The sequence below is a fragment of the Limanda limanda genome, chromosome 17 (assembly GCF_963576545.1).
Source record: "Limanda limanda chromosome 17, fLimLim1.1, whole genome shotgun sequence".
NCBI classification, from domain to species: Eukaryota; Metazoa; Chordata; class Actinopteri; order Pleuronectiformes; family Pleuronectidae; genus Limanda; species Limanda limanda.
In genome coordinates this window covers 16553582-16574667 of record NC_083652.1, presented here as the reverse complement: position 1 = coordinate 16574667, position 21086 = coordinate 16553582, and the positions used below count along the sequence as shown (strand labels likewise).

The window sequence follows — 21086 nt, the reverse complement described above, 5'->3', positions numbered from 1 at the left end:
ACCAAACAATTAGAGCTCTGCCACAGCTCATCACAAAAGCCTCCTCTCGCCAACAAAACAAACAAAGGACTATTTAAAGGGGAAGGGTTGATGAGAGATCTGTAACAGGTGGGGTGATTTGAAGATTGGAACCAGGTGAGATGAGCGGCCATGATGCTTCTTCTTCTGTGTCCACTTCACTGACGCGTCCTGCCCGAGAGCTCCCCCTTCCAGTCCCTGCAGGCATCACCAGTCTACCAGGATGTGGAGACAAAACAACACCACAAGACAGAACACAATACATGTATACATACAGGACATACAGATCACTGTCCGTAACAGTGGTTCTTCAGCAATTTGCATTTGATGCGCTACTGTGAAAATGATAGTGGTCATAACTTCCTGTGAGATAGCAGTGTTAGCCACTCGCATTTCCAGCGGCTAACAATAGTTGTTACGTTCTGAAACAGCAGTGGAGACGTACAGTATGTTATTCACGGCCACTTTTTCAGGTCGTCCTCCCATCCCTCGATAGTAGAAGGCAGAGGAACGATTACATTTTCTTGTTTGATAAGTTACAGGTGACGTTTCCACGTGTTTTAATGAAACATCGCGACAAGACGCTCACGGAACCTGCATCTCTCCCACTTGAGCCTCCGACTTGAACTTCAACTAGCTGCTGTTGCTTTTAAAACTGGACCAGACCACGTGCAAATGTTAAACCAAGACGAGCTTCACCTGACACTCATTTTGAGGGACTTGAAGCTGCATCCTGGGCTTAGTTCAGCCCAAGACGACAGTGATTGGTTTGTAGACAGACAAACAGGATCTGGAGATCTGGCTACGCAAAACTACTGTGAAGTCAAATCGGAGATGAGATAATTATTCTCACTGGGAAAACATCGTGGGCGATTCTCCTGTTCACCTCCGCTGAAGTACAAGTCCCATTTAGAAACCTGGTTAGCATGATCTGCATTGAAAGGCCCTGGTTGGCCGGCAGGGACATTCTTGTTCACCACTGAGCCACCTGACTATGATGTTGTATCCGTCACATTTCACTATTTAGTGGCAGGTAGGATTTTATACTGTTGAGATATCTATGTTTTGTTTTCTACCTTATGAATATATTCTACTATATTTTACCAACATTATATCCTGTGAATCAATATTAGCTGTGAAGTCTATAGAATTAACAATATTACAACTGTTTATTTTATCCTGGAGTGATATATAATTGATTGATATAACCCTGACTCAGGTACAGGGTCAAACACAGAGTGCAAACATCTGAGGGTCAATCTGACCGCAAAGTGCAGCTTGGGGATGCGTGAGAAGGAAATCCATCTTGAGATAACCATTTTCCAAATTATTATGAGAAGAAGATATTAAATCCTCCCCTAAGGTCTAATCTACTGGGTCTCTCCACTGTGAAAAACTCCCTTTTTTAATAAGGGCATAATGGTGGGAGACACCTGGTGGAGTAAACCTTCTCTCACAATGATGTGCTTGCAAAAACTGCACTTTGAGAGACAGTACACATCTGGCCAATTGCTGGGTGCGCTCAAGAAAAGAACCGCCTCTGTGTTGCACCCTGTGTCTCTTACAAATACTGTGGACTTGGGAAAGTTGGGGCTTCTTTCGCGACATGATCCAGTGACCTGGTAACGTGTCCGGCAGAACCCCAGAGATTCTCAGTGAGTATTGTTCTTATACAATAAACGCATTACTGTGAGACTTTTGAACAGTGATCTTGTCTAAATTATTAACCTTTCCCACTTGAACCTCGAATCAACGAACACGCTGTCTGGTCCAGAAGGGACCGGGCTCGACAACAGCTGATGAACCAACTCCAGTCACTCTCTAGCACAATAATAAACAGCAGAATCTTCTGTTTTCAGACTGTTCATCTGCAGACACACCTGCCTTTTTGCTGTTGTCTCTGGACATGGTGAACCGGCCTCAGACTGACTGAGAGTAATAGTTATTGCTACTGCCATCACTGATAGTAGCAACCCACTCTAGGCCTTTTCCAGCAGCCTGCCTGATCCAAGCATCCAAGTAATCACCACTAAACCCAAAATATGTGCAGGTCAGTGTGTCTTCAGGCCCTTTAATCGCCAGTCCAGACTCAGTCTTTGCATCAACTCCTCCTCCTCAAAGAGAAATGCATAACTAGAACGTGAAAGAAATGTTTCATATAAATATATTTACATGTGTATGTTATATATATATATAAATATATATATATATATATGTATATATATACAGTCACTGTGATTTCAGAGTATTAAAAGTGGTATAAATAGTTACTATTAAATTACATTATGACCCATGTCTGATTCCTCTTTACATTAACATTGAACTGGTCTGAAACCACCAGTAGTCTTTGGGCTCCTCCTCTGGTGGCTTCATGTAACTAGTTTTCAGGCACTGAGGGGTTTTTGTTCAGGTCGGCTGATGGTTTGTATCATTGTGTGTCTGGCACAGTAATACACAGCAGTGTCTCCAGGCTGCACGTTCTGTCCCTTTAGAGTCACTGTTTTGCTGGAAGTGTCTACGTTGATACTGAACTTGTTCTTTAGTGAATCTTTAAAGTATTCGGACCCTCCACCATGCTTCATCCCAATCCACTCCAGTCCTTTTCCTGCAGGCTGTCTGACCCAAGCTGTGTAGTAGCTGGTGAGAGTATAAGAGACCTGGCAGCTGATGGTCAGAGCTTGACCTGGCTGCACAGTCACAGAGGCTGGCTGCGTCAAAGTGTCACACTTCACATCTGTTAAAAGAAGAATGTTTTGTCATAAATCATTAAGTTGTCCTGCAAAAGAAAAAGTGTAGACTCTATGAAAAATCCAGGGAGACTCACATGATCCAGCTGCCAACAGCAGCAGCACAGCTAAAGGAAACATGGTTAATGGTGAATCTTCCGTCAACTCCCCTGTCAGTCTGTTGGGAAGTTTTTATAGTTGAGTAACAATGAAGGTCTCTGAGTTTGCATAGAATCAAATATGCGTATCATCAGTTATGGTGTCACTGGGGGTAATAGAATAGAATAGGCTGCTCAGTGTTACTAGATCAGCTTTGTGAAAACATGACAGGGAATCTCCTCTGCTTACTATGAAATAAGATGTATTTTGATCTCATTATTTACTTAAATTTAACATATTGAAATATCATTGTAAGGCTGGTAATCCATTATCTTTGCTTTGATAGTAAAAAAGGCATATTTTTATTTGTAACTGAAAAATGTGATGATTATATGATTTGGACAAATTCACCATTATCTATGGGAATACAGATTCTAGGGCCATTGCTACGAGCAATTGCGCCCTTTTATAATATGAAGTGATAATTGTGTCTTCTGTGTTCTGGGAGGAACTCAAACTGAGCATTGACCTACAGGCCAAGGTCCCTCTTCACCAGCCCTGTTTGTGATTCACATGAGTTTGAGATGCAGCCAGGGGGGAGGACTGTGTCCAGTTTGGGGGACTCAGAACTTCCTCTTAGATTGTGACCTGCATGTGTTCTGGGATGGATTGCAGCTGGGATGACGGTCAGCACCTTTAACTCTGAGGCCATGGTTCTCTGCTAGAAAACAACAGATTCATTCTTTGGGCTGCGACGGAGATTCTACTTCAAATTAAGGAGTTCAATTATATATTGGTTTTGTTAATGAGTAAGGTAGAATTCAGCAAGAGACTTACTGTTAAGAACAATGTTGGAGGCTGAAATAACTTTTCCTCATTAACTGCTGACTTATTTGCAACTTTCAGGACTCACTCTTGCAACATTTCCTAACATGACTCTGAAGCATGTGTTAGAATGCATGGAAGTGTGCCGCTGCCACACTAGAAAAAGAATAACACGTGTATCATAAAGACTTGAACAGGTTAATGTTATAAAAATATGTTTTTCATGTTATTGAAGCAACATTCATCACATAAAAAGGAACTCTTCTTGTCATTAGAATGTACTGTTTATCGTCTAACATAGAAAACAAGTTTCATATCATGATGCCATAAACTATATAATAGAAATAAGTATGTGCAGAAAGGGGATAAATGGATGGATAAAGCTCATTTACATGATTTGATCAAGTTCTGCAACATTCTTGGTTTTTGAGACGTGGAGATTCTGCTGCTCTTGAGCAAGGTGGGGGATTTCTTGACATGTTATGCAGGAGGAATGAGTGAACTGATGAAAAGAGTTCCGGCAGTTATAAAACCTGCATGAAACAGATTGATTCCTCTTTACAGTAACAGTGAACTGGTCTGAAATCACCAGTAGTCTTTGGGCTCCTCCTCTGGTGGCTTCATGTAACTAGTGTTCAGGCACTGAAGGGTTTTTGTTCAGGTCGGCTGATGGTTTGTATCATTGTGTGTCTCTGGCACAATAATACACAGCAGTGTCTCCAGGCTGCACGTTCTGTCCCTTTAGAGTCACTGTGTTGCTGGAAGAGTCTGAGTCGATGCTGAACTTGTTCTTTAGTGAATCTTTATAGTATGTGGCCCCTCCATGATGCCTGCTTCCAATCCACTCCAGTCCTTTTCCTGCAGGCTGTCTGATCCAAGCTGTGTAGTAGCTGCCAACAGAATAAGAGACCTGGCAGCTGATGGTCAGAGGTTGACCTGGCTGCACAGTCACAGAGGCTGGCTGTGTCAAAGTTTCACACTTCACATCTGTTAAAAGAGGAATGTTTTGTCATAAATCATTAAGTTGTCCTGCAAAAGAAAAGGTGGTGACTCTATGACAAATCCAAGGAGACTCACATGATCCAGCTGCCAACAGCAGCAGCACAGCTACAGGAAACATGGTTAATGGTGAATCTGACGTGCCGTCAACTCCCCTGTCAGTCTGTTGGGAAGTTTTTATAGTCGAGTAGCAAGGAAGTTCTCTGAGTTTGCATAGAATGAAATATACGAATCATCAGTGATGGTGTCACTGGGGGTAATAGAATAGAATCGGCTGCTCATTGTTATTAGATCTGCTCTGGGAAAACATGACAGGGAATCACCTCTGCTTACGTTAAATTTTATGTATTTTGATCTCATTATTTACTCAAGTTTAACACATTGAAATCACATTGTAAGGCTGATTAAACCCTTAGCTTTGCTTTCACAGTAAACAATTAAGGCACATATGTATTGTTTTAACATTTCAGAAATGCAATAATTTTAGATTTTGACAAATATACCATTATCAATGGTAATACAGATTCTAGGGCCATTGCTACGAGCAACCCGTCCTTGTATGATATGAATTAATAATTGTGTCTTCTGTGTTCTGGGAGGAACTCAAATTGAGCATTGACCTACAGACCAAGGTCCCTCTTCACCAGCCCTGTTTGTGATTCACATGAGTTCAAGATGCAGCCAGGGGGAGGACTGTGTCCAGTTTGGGGGACTCAAAACTTCCTCTTAGCTATTTGCAGATGATATGGTTCTGTTCACTTCATCAGATTGTACCTGCATGTGTTCTGGGATGGATTGCAGCTGGGAAGACAGTCAGCACCGTTAACTCTGAAGCCATGGTTCTCTGCTAGCAAACAACGGATTAATTATTTCGGTTGGGACGGAGATTCTACACAAAATGAAGGAGTTTAATTACCTCTGGGTCTTTTTAATGAGCAAAGTAGAACTCAGCAGGAAACTCTCTAGTTTATCATCTAAAAAAGTAAAAATGTTTCACCTCATAATGCAATAACTTATATAATAGAAAATAAATGTGTGCAGAAAGGGGATAAATGGATGGATAAAGCTCATTTACATGATTTGATCAAGTTCTGCAATATTCTTGGTTTGAAGTTGTGGAGATTCTGCTGCTCTTGAGCAAGGTGGGTGATTTCTTGACATGTTATGCAGGAGGAATGAGTGAACTGATGAAAAGAGTTCCTGCAGTTAAAAAACCTTCATGAAACGGACTGATTCCTCTTTACAGTAACAGTGGACTAGTCTGAAATCACCAGTAGTCTTTGAGCTCCTCCTCTGGTGGCTTCATGTAACTAGTGTTCAGGCACTGAGGGGTTTTTGTTCAGGTCGGCTGATGGTTTGTATCATTGTGTGTCTCTGGCACAGTAATACACAGCAGTGTCTCCAGGCTGCACGTTCTGTCCCTTTACAGTCACTATTTTGCTGGAAGTGTCTAATTCGATACTGAACTTGTTCTTTAGTGAATCTTTATAGTATGAAGCTGTTGTATGTTTCCACCCAATCCACTCCAGTCCTTTTCCTGCAGGCTGTCTGATCCAAGCTGTAGCATAGCTGCTGACAGACAGTGTTGGGGAGTAACGGAATACATGTAACGGCGTTACGTATTTAGAATACAAATTATGAGTAACTGTATTCCGTTACAGTTACAAAATAAATAGATGGTATTCAGAATACAGTTACATTGTTGAAATCAGTGGATTACATGACGGTACTTCTCGAGTTTATTCACTCTCTCGTAAATCCACCGGCGGCAAAGCCCCCAGGAAGCAGCTGGAGAGCAGGGCTGCCGTAAGAGAGCCCGGACCCCGGCGGCGTGAAGAAGCCTCACCGCTACAGGCCCGGGACCGAGGCTCTGAGAGAGTTCCGTCGCTACCAGAAATCTACGGAGCTGCTGATCCGCAAGCTGCCCTTCCAGCGCCTGGTGACAGAAGACCGACCTGCGCTTCCAGAGCTCCGCTGTCATGGCTCTGCAGGAGACCAGCGAGGCACGCCGGGTTCACACCGGACGCTGAAGCGCCGGACGCTGAATAATATCACCCGTTGACCCAGTAGTATAAAAGCATAAAGTCACTTGTTGCTCCAACATTAACTGCAACAGCGTCCCAATTTAATGTCATCTATCTTCAAGAACTTCTCCGCTGTTTGCTCCGTTCAATGTCGGGTGTCGAGGGTATATTACGTATTCTCCGCCCCCCCCCCCCCCCTCTCTTTTTATCTTTATGACTGCTTGTGTGTCTATAGTGGATGGGCAGAAGGGGGCATTTAATAATGTGATCGGTAAAATTGGTAAAATTAAAACTCCAGGACAACAGAAGGTGAATACAAACTATTGGATGCATGCTTTTTCATTCATTTATATCATATAAAATGTCATCAATATCGTTTAAAATAATTTTTCAGTGTGTTTCCTGGAGCGATACGCTCGCGTCAAGCGCAAAAAAAATAGACTCGACGCCGAAACGATCGCTGCACTGCAAGGCAGCCTTGGCTCAGGGGGGGGGGGGGGGGTCCTTCAGCGTCCGGTGGGGCCGGCACAGAGGTGGGAGTGGATGGGAGCCGGACCTCCAGCTGCCCCGCCGCATCGGCGGAGAGAGAGTTTAAACTGCTGCTGCTCCACTGACTATAACAACGCCGCAATCATGCACTTAAAAAATGCAATACAAACCGGAAGTATTCCAAGTATTCAGAATACGTTACTCAGATTAGTTAATGTAATGGAATACGTTACAGATTACATTTTTGGGCATGTATTCTGTATTCTGTAACGGAATACGTTTTGAAAGTATCCTTCCCAACACTGCTGACAGAATAAGAGACCTGGCAGCTGATGGTCAGAGGTTGACCTGGCTGCACAGTCACAGAGGCTGGCTGCGTCAAAGTTTCACACTTCACATCTGTTAAAAGAAGATTGTTTTGTCATAAATCATTAAGTTGTCCTGCAAAAGAAAAAGTGGTGACTCTATGACAAACCCAGGGAGACTCACATGATCCAGCTGCCAACAGCAGCAGCACAGCTACAGGAAACATGGTTAATGGTGAATCTGACGTGCCGTCAACTCCCCTGTCAGTCTGTTGGGAAGTTTTTATAGTTGAGTAACAAGGAAGGTCTCTGAGTTTGCATAGAATCAAATATACGAATCATCAGTGATTTTGTCACTTGGGTTAATAGAATAGAATAGGCTCCTCAGTGTTATTAGATCAGCTCTGGGAAAACATGACAGGGAATCACCTCTGCTTACAATAAAATATGATGTGTTTTGACTTCATTAATTTCATAATTTTAACACGTTTATTTTTTATTTATTCTTTTATTTGTTAGAGACAGTGATTACAGACAGAAACTTGAGGAAAGTAGAGGATATACATTTGTGGTCATGTTGTGAGAGCCCTATTAACACTCAGCTATATACTTTTATTTAAAATCTAACGCCAACTGTCATTTATGTAGAAAGCCATGGTTTACACATATCTCTCAATCTGATTAAGTCAAAGAAAAATCTCATAGTTTAGGTTCCTTGTTTTAATTGTCTTTATTTTGTGATGTTAATTCAGCAACCATCTTTTCTTCAGATCACAATGTTGAATACAACTGTTCAATCATGAGCTTAGTTTAAAAAGCAGTATTCCTTTCATTAATACATTTATAGTCACTGTTTTTCATATGTTTAAATTGTAATTGGAGGTATTTTTAGATATTGATACTTTTTATTGTAGCTTAGGAGATGGAGTGGGGGGGGGGGCTTCAACGATTTTCAGTGTTGGAAGAGGAGGATATTTAAACTCAATGAGTGACACAGGGACAGATGCAAGGCTTTGTGTACAGCTCTGTGGCTTCCTGTGTTACTGTGGCTCTCGAGCACAATAATAAACAGCAGAGTCTTAAGTCGTCAGGCTGCTCATGTGCAGATACACCTGGTCCATGTCGTTGTTTCTGGAAATTGTGAAGCGATTCTTGACAGATGCTGAATAATATTTGTTGTCTCCTGACGGAGCAGAAATGAAGGCAACCCACTACAGGCCTTTTCCTTCAGCTTGTCTGATCCAGCTGATAGCAGCAGAGGCATCAGATATCCCTGCATATGTACACGTCAGTTTGTGGGATTCTCCGGGCCGCTTCACAGTCGATTCAGATTCAGTCAGAGTCTGGTTGCAAACACCTGAGGAGAAAATCAGTTTGGTTATAGAACAGCAGCATCTTCTGCTTTCAGACTCTCGACCTGAAGGAACTGAGTGCTGCTTGAAACATCCTCAGTCATGATAAAACGGTTTTGAAAGGAGCTGCTATAGCTGGCAGAGTTTGAACCTGCGTACATCTGCCCGATCCACTCCAAACCTTCCCCCAGCTTCTGCCGTATCCAGTGTATATAGTACTTTGTCATGTCGAACCCAGATATGACACATGACATCTTCACCGTCTCTCCAGGTGTTTTCACCTGCGATGGAGACTGGTCCAGTTTGATCTCACTCCAAACTCCTGTAAGTGAAGAAATGATGAACATTATGCAGCAAACCTGTAAACCACACGTTAGAACAGTTACAAAATGAGTAAAGCAGGATTGATTTTCTCACCATGAACAGTAACTACAAATAATAAACCCCAGACAAGTGTGTTTTCCATTCTCTGACAGACACTGTAGTTCTTTGACTTGAGATTAAAGTTGTGTATTAGCCGGTCCTTGTGTTCTGACAGTTGCTGGTGTTATAAGGAGGGAAGAGTTTGCATAGACCTCCCTCTACAGGTCTGAGAGGGAACTTGATACTGTTTTTTTCATAAACCACAACAGCAGAGGAACATGTAAAATACTGAAGTTCTGCTGTAACAAAAATCTCAATCAAATTCAAATAGATCAAATGAAATAGTATCAATGCACAGTCTCTTTGTCAGCAGTATGGCAAGTTCAACCTACTCTCTGTTTCTATATGTGACTGCAGCACCAGTTTTCATGATTCAGTCTGTTGGTCAGTAGATTGAGACAGGAAATGAAGTGAGTCTGCTGTAGCCTCTTTTTACCAGACCATCATTTAAGGTGGGCTAACTGATTCAGGGGAGCAACTGTTGATATAACAAACAGAATCAGCCGTGACACTGTCTGACTTTCACTGATGCTCATGTCGGTGTTGGACCTTTCATTATTTGGTTGTTGTCTTTGGGTTAGCTGCTGTCTGTGGTGCTTCAGCACTTTGCATTTGAAGTGTACTGTGAAAATGATAGTGGTCATAGCGTCCTGTGAGAGAGTGGTGTTAGCCACTCGCATTTCCAACGGCTAACAATAGTTGTTATGTTCTGAAACCGTAGTGGCGCCGTACAGTATGTTATTCACGGCCACTTTTCCAGGTCGTCCTCCCATCCCTCGATAGTAGCAGGCAGAGGAACGATTACATTTTCACGTTTGAGATGTTACACGTGACTTTTCCACATGTTTTAATAAAACATCGTTACAAATCGTTCACAGACCTCCGTCTCTCCGACTTGAACCTCCGACTTGAACTAACATGCTGTTGCTTTTAAAACTGGACCAGACCATGAGCAAATGTTCAACCAAGACAAGCTTCACCTGACACTCATTTTGAGGGACTTGAAGCTGCATCCTGGGCTGAGTTCAGCCCCAGACGACAGTGATCAGTTTGTAGACAGACAAACAAGATCTGGAGATCTGGCTGCGCAAAACTACTGTGAAGTCAAATCGGAGATGAGATTATTATTCTCACGGGGAAGACATCGTGGGCGAATCTCCAGTTCCCCTCCGCTGCAGGACAAGTCCCATTTAGAAACCTGGTTAGCATGATGTGCATAGAAAGGACCTGGTTGGCTGGCAGGGACATTCTTGTTCACCACTGAGCCGCTTGACTGCGATGTCGTATCCGTCACATTTCACTGTTTAGTGCCATAAACATTTACAAGTTGTGTTTTTGTAATTCATACCTGAAGGGTTTTTTATTATCAGGGAATATCAGATCTGTAAAAGAAAAATGCAGTAGTATTTTGTACAGCTGATGAACCAACTCCAGTCACTTTGACTCTCTAGCACAATAATAAACAGCAGAATCTTCTGTTTTCAGACTGTTCACCTGAAGATACAACTGCTTTTTTGCTGTTGTCTCTGGACATGGTGAAGCAGCCTCAGACTGACTGAGAGTAATAGATATTGCTACTGCCATGACTGATAGTAGCAACCCACTCTAGGCCTTTTCCAGCAGCCTGCCTGATCCAAGCCTCCCAGTAATCACCATTGAACCCAGAATATTTGCAGGTCAGTGTGTCTCCATGCCCTTTAACCGCCGGTCCAGACTCAATCTTTGCATCAAATCCTCCTCCTCAAAGAGAAATGCACAACTAGAACATGAAAGAAATGTTTCATATGAATACATTTACATGTATGTATTATATATATATATACACACAGTCACTGTGATTTCAGAGTATAAAAAGTGTTATAAATAGATACTGTTAAATTATGTTATGACTTATGTCTGATTCCTCTTTACAGTTACAGTGAACTGGTCTGAAATCACCAGTAGTCTTTGGGCTCCTCCTCTGGTGGCTTTATGTAACTAGTGTTTAGGCACTGAGGGGTTTTTGTTCAGGTCGGCTGATGGTTTGTATCATTGTGTGTCTCTGGCACAGTAATACACAGCAGTGTCTCCAGGCTGCACGTTCTGTCCCTTTAAAGTCACTGTGTTGCTGGAAGTGTCTAATTCGATACTGAACTTGTTCTTTAATGAATCTTTATAGTATGTGCTGTATCCACCTCCACTTCTTCCAATCCACTCCAGTCCATTTCCTGCAGGCTGTCTGATCCAAGCTGTAGGGTAACCGCTGCTAACAGAATAAGAGACCTGGCATCTGATGGTCAGAGGTTGACCTGGCTGCACAGTCACAGAGGCTGGCTGCGTCAAAGTTTCACATTCCACATCTGTTAAAGGAAGAATGTTTTGTCATAAATCATAAAGTTGTCCTGCAAAAGAAAAAGTGGTGACTCTTTGACAAATCCAGGGAGACTCACATGATCCAGCTGCCAACAGCAGCAGCACAGCTACAGGAAACATGGTTAATGGTGAATCTGACGTGCCGTCAACTCCCCTGTCAGTCTGTTGGGAAGTTTTTATAGTTGAGTAACAAGGAAGGTCTCTGAGTTTGCATAGAATCAAATATACGAATCATCAGTGATGGTGTCACTGGGGGTAATAGAATAGAAGAGGCTGCTCAATGTTATTAGATCAGCTCTAGGAAAACATGACAGGGAATAACCTCTGCTTTCTTTAAATTATGATCTATTTTGATCTCATTATTTACTCAATTTGAACACATTGAAATCACATTCTAAGGCTGATCAAACCGTTAGCTTTGCTTTTACTGTAAACAATCAAGGCACATATCTATTGTTGTGACGTTTCAGAAATGCAATGATCTCATTATCAATGGGAATACAGATTCTAGGGCCATTGCTACAAACAATCCCATCCTTGTATAATATGAAGTAATAATTGTGTGTTCTGTGTTCTGGGAGGCACTCAAACTGAGCATTGACCTACAGGCCAAGGTCCCTCTTCACCAGTCCTGTTTGTGATTCACATGAGTTCCAGATGCAGCCAGGGGGGGGACTGTGTCCAGTTTGGGGGACTCTGAACTTCCTCTTTGCTATATGCAGATGATATGGTTCTGTTCGCTTCATCAGACTGTGACCTACATGTGTTCTGGGATGGATTGCATCTGAGATGACGGTCAGCACATTTAACTCTGAGGACATGGTTCTCTGCTAGAAAACAACAGATTCATTATTTGAGTTCGGACAGAGATTTTACAACAAATGAAGGAGATTAATTATCTCTGGGTCTTTTTAATGAGTAAGGTAGAATTCAGCAGGAGACTGACCATTTAGAACAATGTTGAAGAATGAAAATAACTTTTCCTCATTAACTGCTGACTTATTTGCAACTTTTTGGACTCACTTCTGCAACATTTCCATACATGACTCTCTAGCATGCGTCACAATGCATGGAAGTGTTTAGCTGCCACGCCAGAAAAAGAAAAACACGTGTATCATACTGACTTGAAAACGTCATGTTATAGAAATATGTTTTTCATTTTATTGAAGCAACTTTCATCACATAACAAGAACTCTTCTTGTCATTAGAATTTACTATTTATCGCATTGCAAAAAAGCTTCACCTCATGATGTCATAACTTATATAATTACATATAAGTGTTCGCAGAAAGGGGATAAATGGATGGATAAAGCTCATTTACATGATTTGATCAAGTTCTGCAACATTCTTGGTTTTAAGTCGTGGAGATTCTGCTGCTCTTGAGCAAGGTGGGTGATATATTGACATGTTATGCAGGAGGAATGAGTGAACTGATTAAAAGAGTTCCTACAGTTATTAAACCTTCATGAAACGGACTGATTCCTCTTTTCAGTAACAGTGAACTGGTCTGAAATCACCAGTAGTCTTTGGGCTCCTCCTCTGGTGGCTTCATGTAACTAGTGTTCAGGCACTGAGGGGTTTTTGTTCAGGTCGGCTGATGGTTTGTATCATTGTGTGTCTGGCACAGTAATACACAGCAGTGTCTCCAGGCTGCACGTTCTGTCCCTTTAGAGTCACTGTTTTGCTGGAAGTGTCTATGTCGATACTGAACTTGTTCTTTAATGAATCTTTATAGTATACGCCCCCTCCACCATGTTTCCACCCAATCCACTCCAGTCCTTTTCCTGCAGGCTGTCTGATCCATGCTGTCCAGTAGCTGGTGAGAGTATAAGAGACCTGGCAGCTGATGGACAGAGGTTGACCTGGCTGCACAGTCACAGAGGCTGGCTGCGTCAAAGTTTCACACTTCACATCTGTTAAAAGAAGAATGTTTTGTCATAAATCATTAAGTTGTCCTGCAAAAGAAAAAGTTGTGACTCTGTGACAAGTCCAAGCAGACTCACATGATCCAGCTGCCAACAGCAGCAGCACAGCTACAGGAAACATGGTTAATGGTGAATCTGACGTGCCCTCAACTCCCCTGTCAATCTGTTGGGAAGTTTTTATAGTTGAGTAACAAGGAAGGTCTCTGAGTTTGCATAGAATCAAATAAACGAATCATCAGTGATGGTGTCACTTGGGTAATATAATAGAAAAGGCTTCTCAGTGTTATTAGATGAGCTCTGGGAAACCTTGACAGGGAATCACCTCTGTTTAATTTAATATATGATGTGTTTTCATCTCATTATTTACTCAATTTTATCACATTTATTTATTCCTTTTAATTTTTTATTCTTTTATTTGTAAGAGTCAGTGACTGCATAGAGGAACTGGAGGAAAGTAGTGGATATACATTTGTGGTCATGTTGTGAGAGCCCTATAACCACTCAGCTATATATTTTTCCTTCACAATCTAACGCCAACTGTCATTTATGTAGAAAGCCATGGTTAACACATATCTCTCAATCTGATCAAGTCAAAGAAAAATCTCAGAGTTTAGGTTCCTTTTTTTAATTTGTTTTTATTTTGTGATATTGATTCAGCAACCATCTTTTCTTCAGAACACAATGTAGAATAAACTGTACAATCATAAGCTTAGTTTAAAAAGCAGTATTTTTTTTAAATAAATACAAAATATATTCACTGTTATTTATCTGTTTAAAATTGTAATTGGAGTTACTTTTAGATATTGATACTTTTTATTCTAATTTAGGACATGGGGGGGGGGCTTCAACGATTTTCAGTGTTTAAAGAGGAGGATATTTAAACACTCAATAAGTGACACAGGGACAGATGCAATTCTTTGTGTACAGCTCTGTGGCTTCCTGTGTTCCTGTGGCTTTCGAGCATAATAATAAACAGCAGAGTCTTCAGTCGTCAGGCTGCTCATGTGCAGATACACCTGGTCCATGTCGTTGTTTCTGGAAATTATGAACTGATTCTTGACAGATGCTGAATAATATTTAGAGCTGCCTGACGGAGTAGTAATTAAGGCAACCCACTCCAGGCCTTTTCCTTCAGCTTGCTGGATCCGAGGGATATCAGCAGAGCCATCAGATATCCCTGCATATGTACACGTCAGTTTGTGGGATTCTCCGGGCCGCTTCACCGCCGGTTCAGATTCAGTCAGAGTCTGACTGCAAACACTTGAGGAGAAAATCAGTTTGGCTATAGAACAGAGCCGAACATGAGCCTGGACGTCAAAGAGGAAGAGTGCAGAGGTTTGGAAATCACCAGAAATGTGAGACATTTAGTTAAAGTCATCATGGTCGTTTGTTCAACATATGGATGGTGGTTTGGTTTGTCATCAGTTTGAAGGGAGATTAATGGGATTTTATCTCATTTCTTATTTTACTCGTTTAAACTTTGTTGTTCATTATTATGATGTTAGTTACAGAATGATTGATATAAATATATTAACATTTGTTTGTGTGTTATTTTCATATATATATATATATACAAATTTTCCTCGGTTAGTACCAAGTGAAAGTAAATTATGGTTATTTGTCATAAATTGTAATTTTTTCTTCTCATAAATCACTGAAACTTTATTTTCTTAATTTAGTTTTGTATTAGTTTTTAAAAAAATATTAATCTAGGGTCCCTAATGGATTTTGAGACCTTCAGAAAACACAATTTCATGTCTGTTTTTATAATTTATCATGAACTAAAATCATACACACTGAAATTACAGTCACTGTGATGTCAGAGTATTACAAGTGGTATCAATAGTTACTGTTAAATGACCTTATGACCCATATCTGATTCCTCTTTACAGTAACAGTGAACTGGTCTGAAATCACCAGTAGTCTTTGAGCTCCTCCTCTGGTGGCTTCATGTAACTAGTGTTCAGGCACTGAGGGGTTTTTGTTCAGGTCGGCTGATGGTTTGTATCATTGTGTCTCTGGCACAGTAATACACAGCAGTGTCTCCAGGCTGCATGTTCTGTCCCTTTAGAGTCACTGTTTTGCTGGAAGTGTCTAATTCGATACTGAACTTGTTCTTTAATGAATCTTTATATTTTGAATCTCCTGTATATTTCCACCCGATCCACTCCAGTCCTTTTCCTGCAGGCTGTCTGATCCATGCTGTCCAGTAGCTGGTGAGAGTATAAGAGACCTGGCAGCTGATGGACAGAGGTTGACCTGGCTGCACAGTCACAGAGGCTGGCTGCGTCAAAGTTTCACACTTCACATCTGTTAATATCTGAGATCCTCGGATGAAGAGTGCCTTACAAATAAAATGAATTATTATTATTATTATTAAAAGAAGAATGTTTTGTCATAAATCATTAAGTTGTCCTGCAAAAGAAAAAGTTGTGACTCTATGACAAGTCCAAGCAGACTCACATGATCCAGCTGCAAACAGCAGCAGCACAGCTACAGGAAACATGGTTAATGGTGAATCTGACGTGCCGTCAACTCCCCTGTCAGTCTGTTGGGAAGTTTTTTCATAGTTGAGTAACAAGGAAGGTCTCTGAGTTTGCATAGAATCAAATATACGAATCATCAGTGATGGTGTCACTGGGGGTAATAGAATAGAATAGGCTGCTCAGTGTTATTAGATCAGCTCTGGGAAAACATGACAGGGAATCAACTCTGCTTTCAATAAAATATTATGTGTTTTGATGTCATTATTTGCTCTATTTAAGATGTTTATTTATTCATTTTTATTTTTCATTCTTTTATCTGTAAGAGACAGTGACTCCAGACAGGAACTTACGGAAAGTAGGGGATATACATTTGTGGTCATGTTGTGAGAGCCCTATAACCACTCAGCTATATATTTTTCATTAAAAGTCTAACGGCAACTGTCCTTTATGTAGAAAGCCATGGTTTACAAATATCTCTCAATCTAATTAAGTAAAAAAAAAATCTCAGAGTTTAGTTTCGTTTGTTTATTTGTCATTATTTTGTGATATTTATTCACAAACCATCTCTTTTTCAGATCATAATGTTGAATAAAACTGTTCAATCATGAGCTTAGTTTAAAATATAGTATTACTTTTATAAATACAAAATATATTTAGTGTTTTTTTATATGTTTAAAATTTAAATTTGGAGCTATGATTAGATACTGATACTTTTAGAGTAGCTTAGGACATTGGGGGTGGGGGGGGCTTCAACGATTTTCAATGTTGTAAGAGGAGGATATTTAAACACTCAATGCGTGACATAGGGACAGATGCGATGCTTCGTGTACAGCTCTCTGGCTTCCTGTGTTACTGTGGCTCTCGAGCACAATAACAAACAGGAATGTCTTCAGTCGTCAGGCTGCTCATGTGCAGATACACCTGGTCCATGTGGTTGTTTCTAGAAATTGTGAAGCGATTCTTGACAGATGCTGAATAATATTTAGAGCTGCCTGACGGAGCAGAAATGTGGGCAACCCACTTCAGGCCTTTTCCTTCAGCTTGTCTGATCCAGTTGATATAAGCAGAGTCATCAGATATCCCTGCATATGTACACGTCAGTTTGTGGGATTCTCCGGGCCGCTTCACCGCCGGTTCAGATTCAGTCAGAGTCTGACTGCAAACACCTGAGGAGAAAATCAGTTTGGTTATAGGATAGAGCCGAACATGAGCCTGGACGACAAAGGCGAAGACTGCAGGATTTGGAATTCGCCAGAAATGGCTGACAGCAGCAGAAATGTGAAACGTTTAGTTAAAGTCATCATGTTCGTTTGTTGAATGTCTGGTTGGTGGTTTGGTTTGTCATCAGGTTGAAGGGAGATTAATACAGATGGAGGAGCTCATGATTTGCATTGACTCCGCCTCACAATGATGAAAATGTATCGATCAACCGAAGGGATTTTAGCTCATTTCTTATTTCACTCGTTTTAACTTTTTGTTCATTATATCATAATGTTAGTTACAAAATGTTTAATATAAATATATTCACATGTGTTGGGGTGTTATACGTGTTTTCAAATATATGTAAATTTGTCCCTGTTAGTACCTAATGAACGTAAATTATGGTTACTTGTCATCAATTGTAGTTTTTTTTTCTTCTCATAAATCACTGAACCTTTATTATCTTTATTTAATTTCATATAAGTTTTGTAAAAATATTAATCTCGGAGTAACTAATGAATTTTAAGACAATCAGAAAACACAATTTCTTGTATTTTTTTATTATTTATCATAAACTAAAATTATACACACTTACATGTCGATCACTTTGATGTCAAAGTATTAAAGTGGTATAAATAGTTACTGTCAAATGACGTTATGACCCATGTCTGATTCCTCTTAACAGAAACAGTGAACTGGTCTGAAATCACCAGTAGTCTTTGGGCTCCTCCTCTGGTGGCTTCATGTAACTAGTGTTCAGGCACTGAGGGGTTTTTGTTCAGGTCGGCTGATGGTTTGTATCATTGTGTGTCTCTGGCACTGTAATACACAGCAGTGTCTCCAGGCTGCACATTCTGGCCCTTTAGAGTCACTGTTTTGCTGGAAGTGTCTAATTCGATACTGAACTTGTTCTTAAGTGAATCTTTATAGTATGAAGCTCCTGTATATTTCATCCCAATCCACTCCAGTCCTTTTCCTGCAGGCTGTCTGATCGAAGCGGTGTAGTAGCCGCTGCTGAGAGAATAAGAAACCTGGCATCTGATGGTCAGAGGTTGACCTGGCTGCACAGTCACAGAGGCTGGCTGCGTCAAAGTTTCCCCCTCACATCTGTTAAAAGAATAATTTTTTGTCATAAATCATTCAGTTGTCCTGCAAAAGAAAAAGTGGTGACTCTATGACAAATCCAGGGAGACTCACATGATCCAGCTGCCAACAGCAGCAGCACAGCTACAGGAAACATGGTTAATGGTGAATCTGATGTGCCTTCAACTCCCCTGTCAGTCTGTTGGGAAGTTTTTATAGTTGAGTAACAAGGAAGGTGTCTGAGTTTGCATAGAATCAAATATACGACTCATCAGTGATGGTGTCACTGGGGGTAATATAATAGAATAGGCTGCTCAGTGTTATTAAATCAGCTCTGGGAAAACATGACAGAGAATCACCTCTACTTACAATAAAATATGATGTATTTTGATTTCATTATTTACTCAGGTTTATTACATTGACATCATATTGTAAGGCTGATTAAACCGTTAGCTTTGCTTTGACAGTAAACAATTAAGGCACATATGTATTGTTTTAACATTTCAGAAATGCAATAATTTTTTAGTTAGACAAATGTATTATCAATGGGAATACAGATTCTAGGGCCAATGCTACAAACAATCCCGTCCTTGTATAATATGAAGTGATAATTGTGTCTCCTGTGTTCTGGGGAGGAACTCAAACTGAGCATTGACCTACAGGCCAAGGTCCCTCTTCACCAGCCCTGTTTGTGATTCACAAGAGTTTCAAATGCAGCCAGGGGGAGTACAGTTCCCTTCTGTTCCCTTCATAAGATTGTGACCTGCATGGGTTCTGGGATGGATTGCAGCTGGGATGACGGTCAGCGTCTTTAATTCTGAGGCCATGGTTCTCTGCTAGAAAACAACGGATTTATTCCTTGGGTTGGGAAAGAGATTCTGCACCAAATTAAGGAGTTTAATTATCTCTGGGTGTTTTTAATTAGTGAGGTAGAATTCAGCAGGAGACTCTGTAGTTTTAGAGCTAACATTGTACAAACGTTTCACATCATGATGCCATTACTTATATAACAGAAAATAAGTGTGTGCAGAAAGGAGATAAATGTATGGTTAAAGCTCATTTACATGATTTGATCAAGTTCTGCAATATTCTTGGTTTTAAGTCTTCTGAGATTCTGCTCCTCTTGAGCAATGTGGGAGATTTTTTGACATGTTATGCAGGATGAATGAGTGAACTGATGAAAAGAGTTCCTGCAGTTATAAAACCTTCATAAAATGGACTGATTCCTCTTTACAGTAACAGTGAACTGGTCTGAAATCACCCGTAGTCTTAGGGCTCCTCCTTTGGTGGCTTCATGTAACTAGTGTTGAGGCACTGAGGGGTTTTTGTTCAGGTCGGCTGATGGTTTGTATCATTGTGTGTCTTTGGCACAGTAATACACAGCAGTGTCTCCAGGCTGCACGTTCTGTCCCTTTAGAGTCACTGTTTTGCTGGAAGTGTCTAATTCGATGCTGAACTTGTTCTTTAACGAATCTTTATAGTATGACGATCCTGTATGTTTCGTCCCAATCCACTCCAGTCCTTTTCTTGCAGGCAGTCTGATCCAAGATGTCCAGTCGCCAAGAGAATAAGAGACCTGGCAGCTGATGGTCAGAGGTTGACCTGGCTGCACAGTTACAGAGGCTGGCTGCGTCAAAGTGTTACACTTTACATCTGTCAAAAGAAGAATGTTTTGTCATAAATCATTCAGTTGTCCTGCAAAAGAAAAAGTGGTGACTCTATGACAAATCCAGGGAGACTCACATGATCCAGCTGCCAACAGCAGCAGCACAGCTACAGGAAACATGGTTAATGGTGAATCTGACGTGCCGTCAACTCCCCTGTCAGTCTGTTGGGAAGTTTTTATAGTCGAGTAGCAAGGAAGTTCTCTGAGTTTGCATAGAATGAAATATACGAATCATCAGTGATGATGTCACTGGGGGTAATAGAATAGAATCGGCTGCTCATTGTTATTAGATCTGCTCTGGGAAAACATGACAGGGAATCACCTCTGCTTACTTTAAATTTTATGTATTTTGATCTTATTATTTACTCAAGTTTAACACATTGAAATCACATTGTAAGGCTGATTAAACCCTTAGCTTTGCTTTCACAGTAAACAATTAAGGCACATATGTATTGTTTTAACATTTCAGAAATGCAATAATTTTAGATTTTGACAAATATACCATTATCAATGGGAATACAGATTCTAGGGCCATTGCCAGAGCAATCCCGTCCTTGTATATCATGAAGAAATAATTGTGTCTTCTGTGTTCTGGGAGGAACTCAAACTCAGCATTGACCTACAGGCCAAGGTCCCTCTTCACCAGCCCTGTTTGTGATTCACATAAATTCCAGATGAAGCCAGGGGGGGGGACTGTGTCCAGGTTGGAGGACTCAGAACTTCCTCTTTGCTATTTACATATGATATGGTTCTGTTCACTTCATCAGATTGTGACCTGCATGTGTTCTGGGATGGATTGCAGCTGGGATGACGGTCAGCACCTTTAACTCTGAGGCCATGGTTCTCTGCTAGAAAACAACGGATTCATTCTTTGCGTTGGGACGGAGATTCTACACCAAATGAAGGAGTTTAATTATCTCTGGGTCTTTTTGATTGAGTAAGGTAGAATTCAGAAGGAGACTCTGTAGTTTAAAGTCAAACATTGTAAAAACGTTTCACATCATGATGCCACAACTTAAATAATAGAATATAAGTTTGTGCAAAAAGGGGATAAATGGATGGGTAAAGCTCATTTACATGATTTGATCAAGTTCTGCAACATTCTCGGTTTTAA

General features: G+C 40.8%; 3 gene segments (V, D, J or C); all 3 read right to left on the bottom strand.

Annotated features, from left to right (window-relative positions):
- Positions 1-4347: 4347 nt before the first annotated feature.
- Positions 4348-4788, bottom strand: LOC133023429 (immunoglobulin heavy variable 4-38-2-like). The segment is given in 2 exon segments: positions 4348-4655; positions 4746-4788. Coding segments are annotated over 2 exon segments (351 nt in total).
- Positions 4789-6043: 1255 nt separating this feature from the next.
- LOC133023428 (immunoglobulin heavy variable 4-30-2-like) lies at positions 6044-7712 on the bottom strand (the record flags this gene model as incomplete). The annotated part of the segment is given in 3 exon segments: positions 6044-6239; positions 7459-7579; positions 7670-7712. Coding segments are annotated over 3 exon segments (360 nt in total), but the record flags the coding sequence as incomplete, so codon positions are not given.
- Positions 7713-8863: 1151 nt separating this feature from the next.
- LOC133023683 (Ig heavy chain V region 5A-like) lies at positions 8864-13658 on the bottom strand. The segment is given in 3 exon segments: positions 8864-9196; positions 13230-13525; positions 13616-13658. Coding segments are annotated over 3 exon segments (672 nt in total).
- Positions 13659-21086: the final 7428 nt, after the last annotated feature.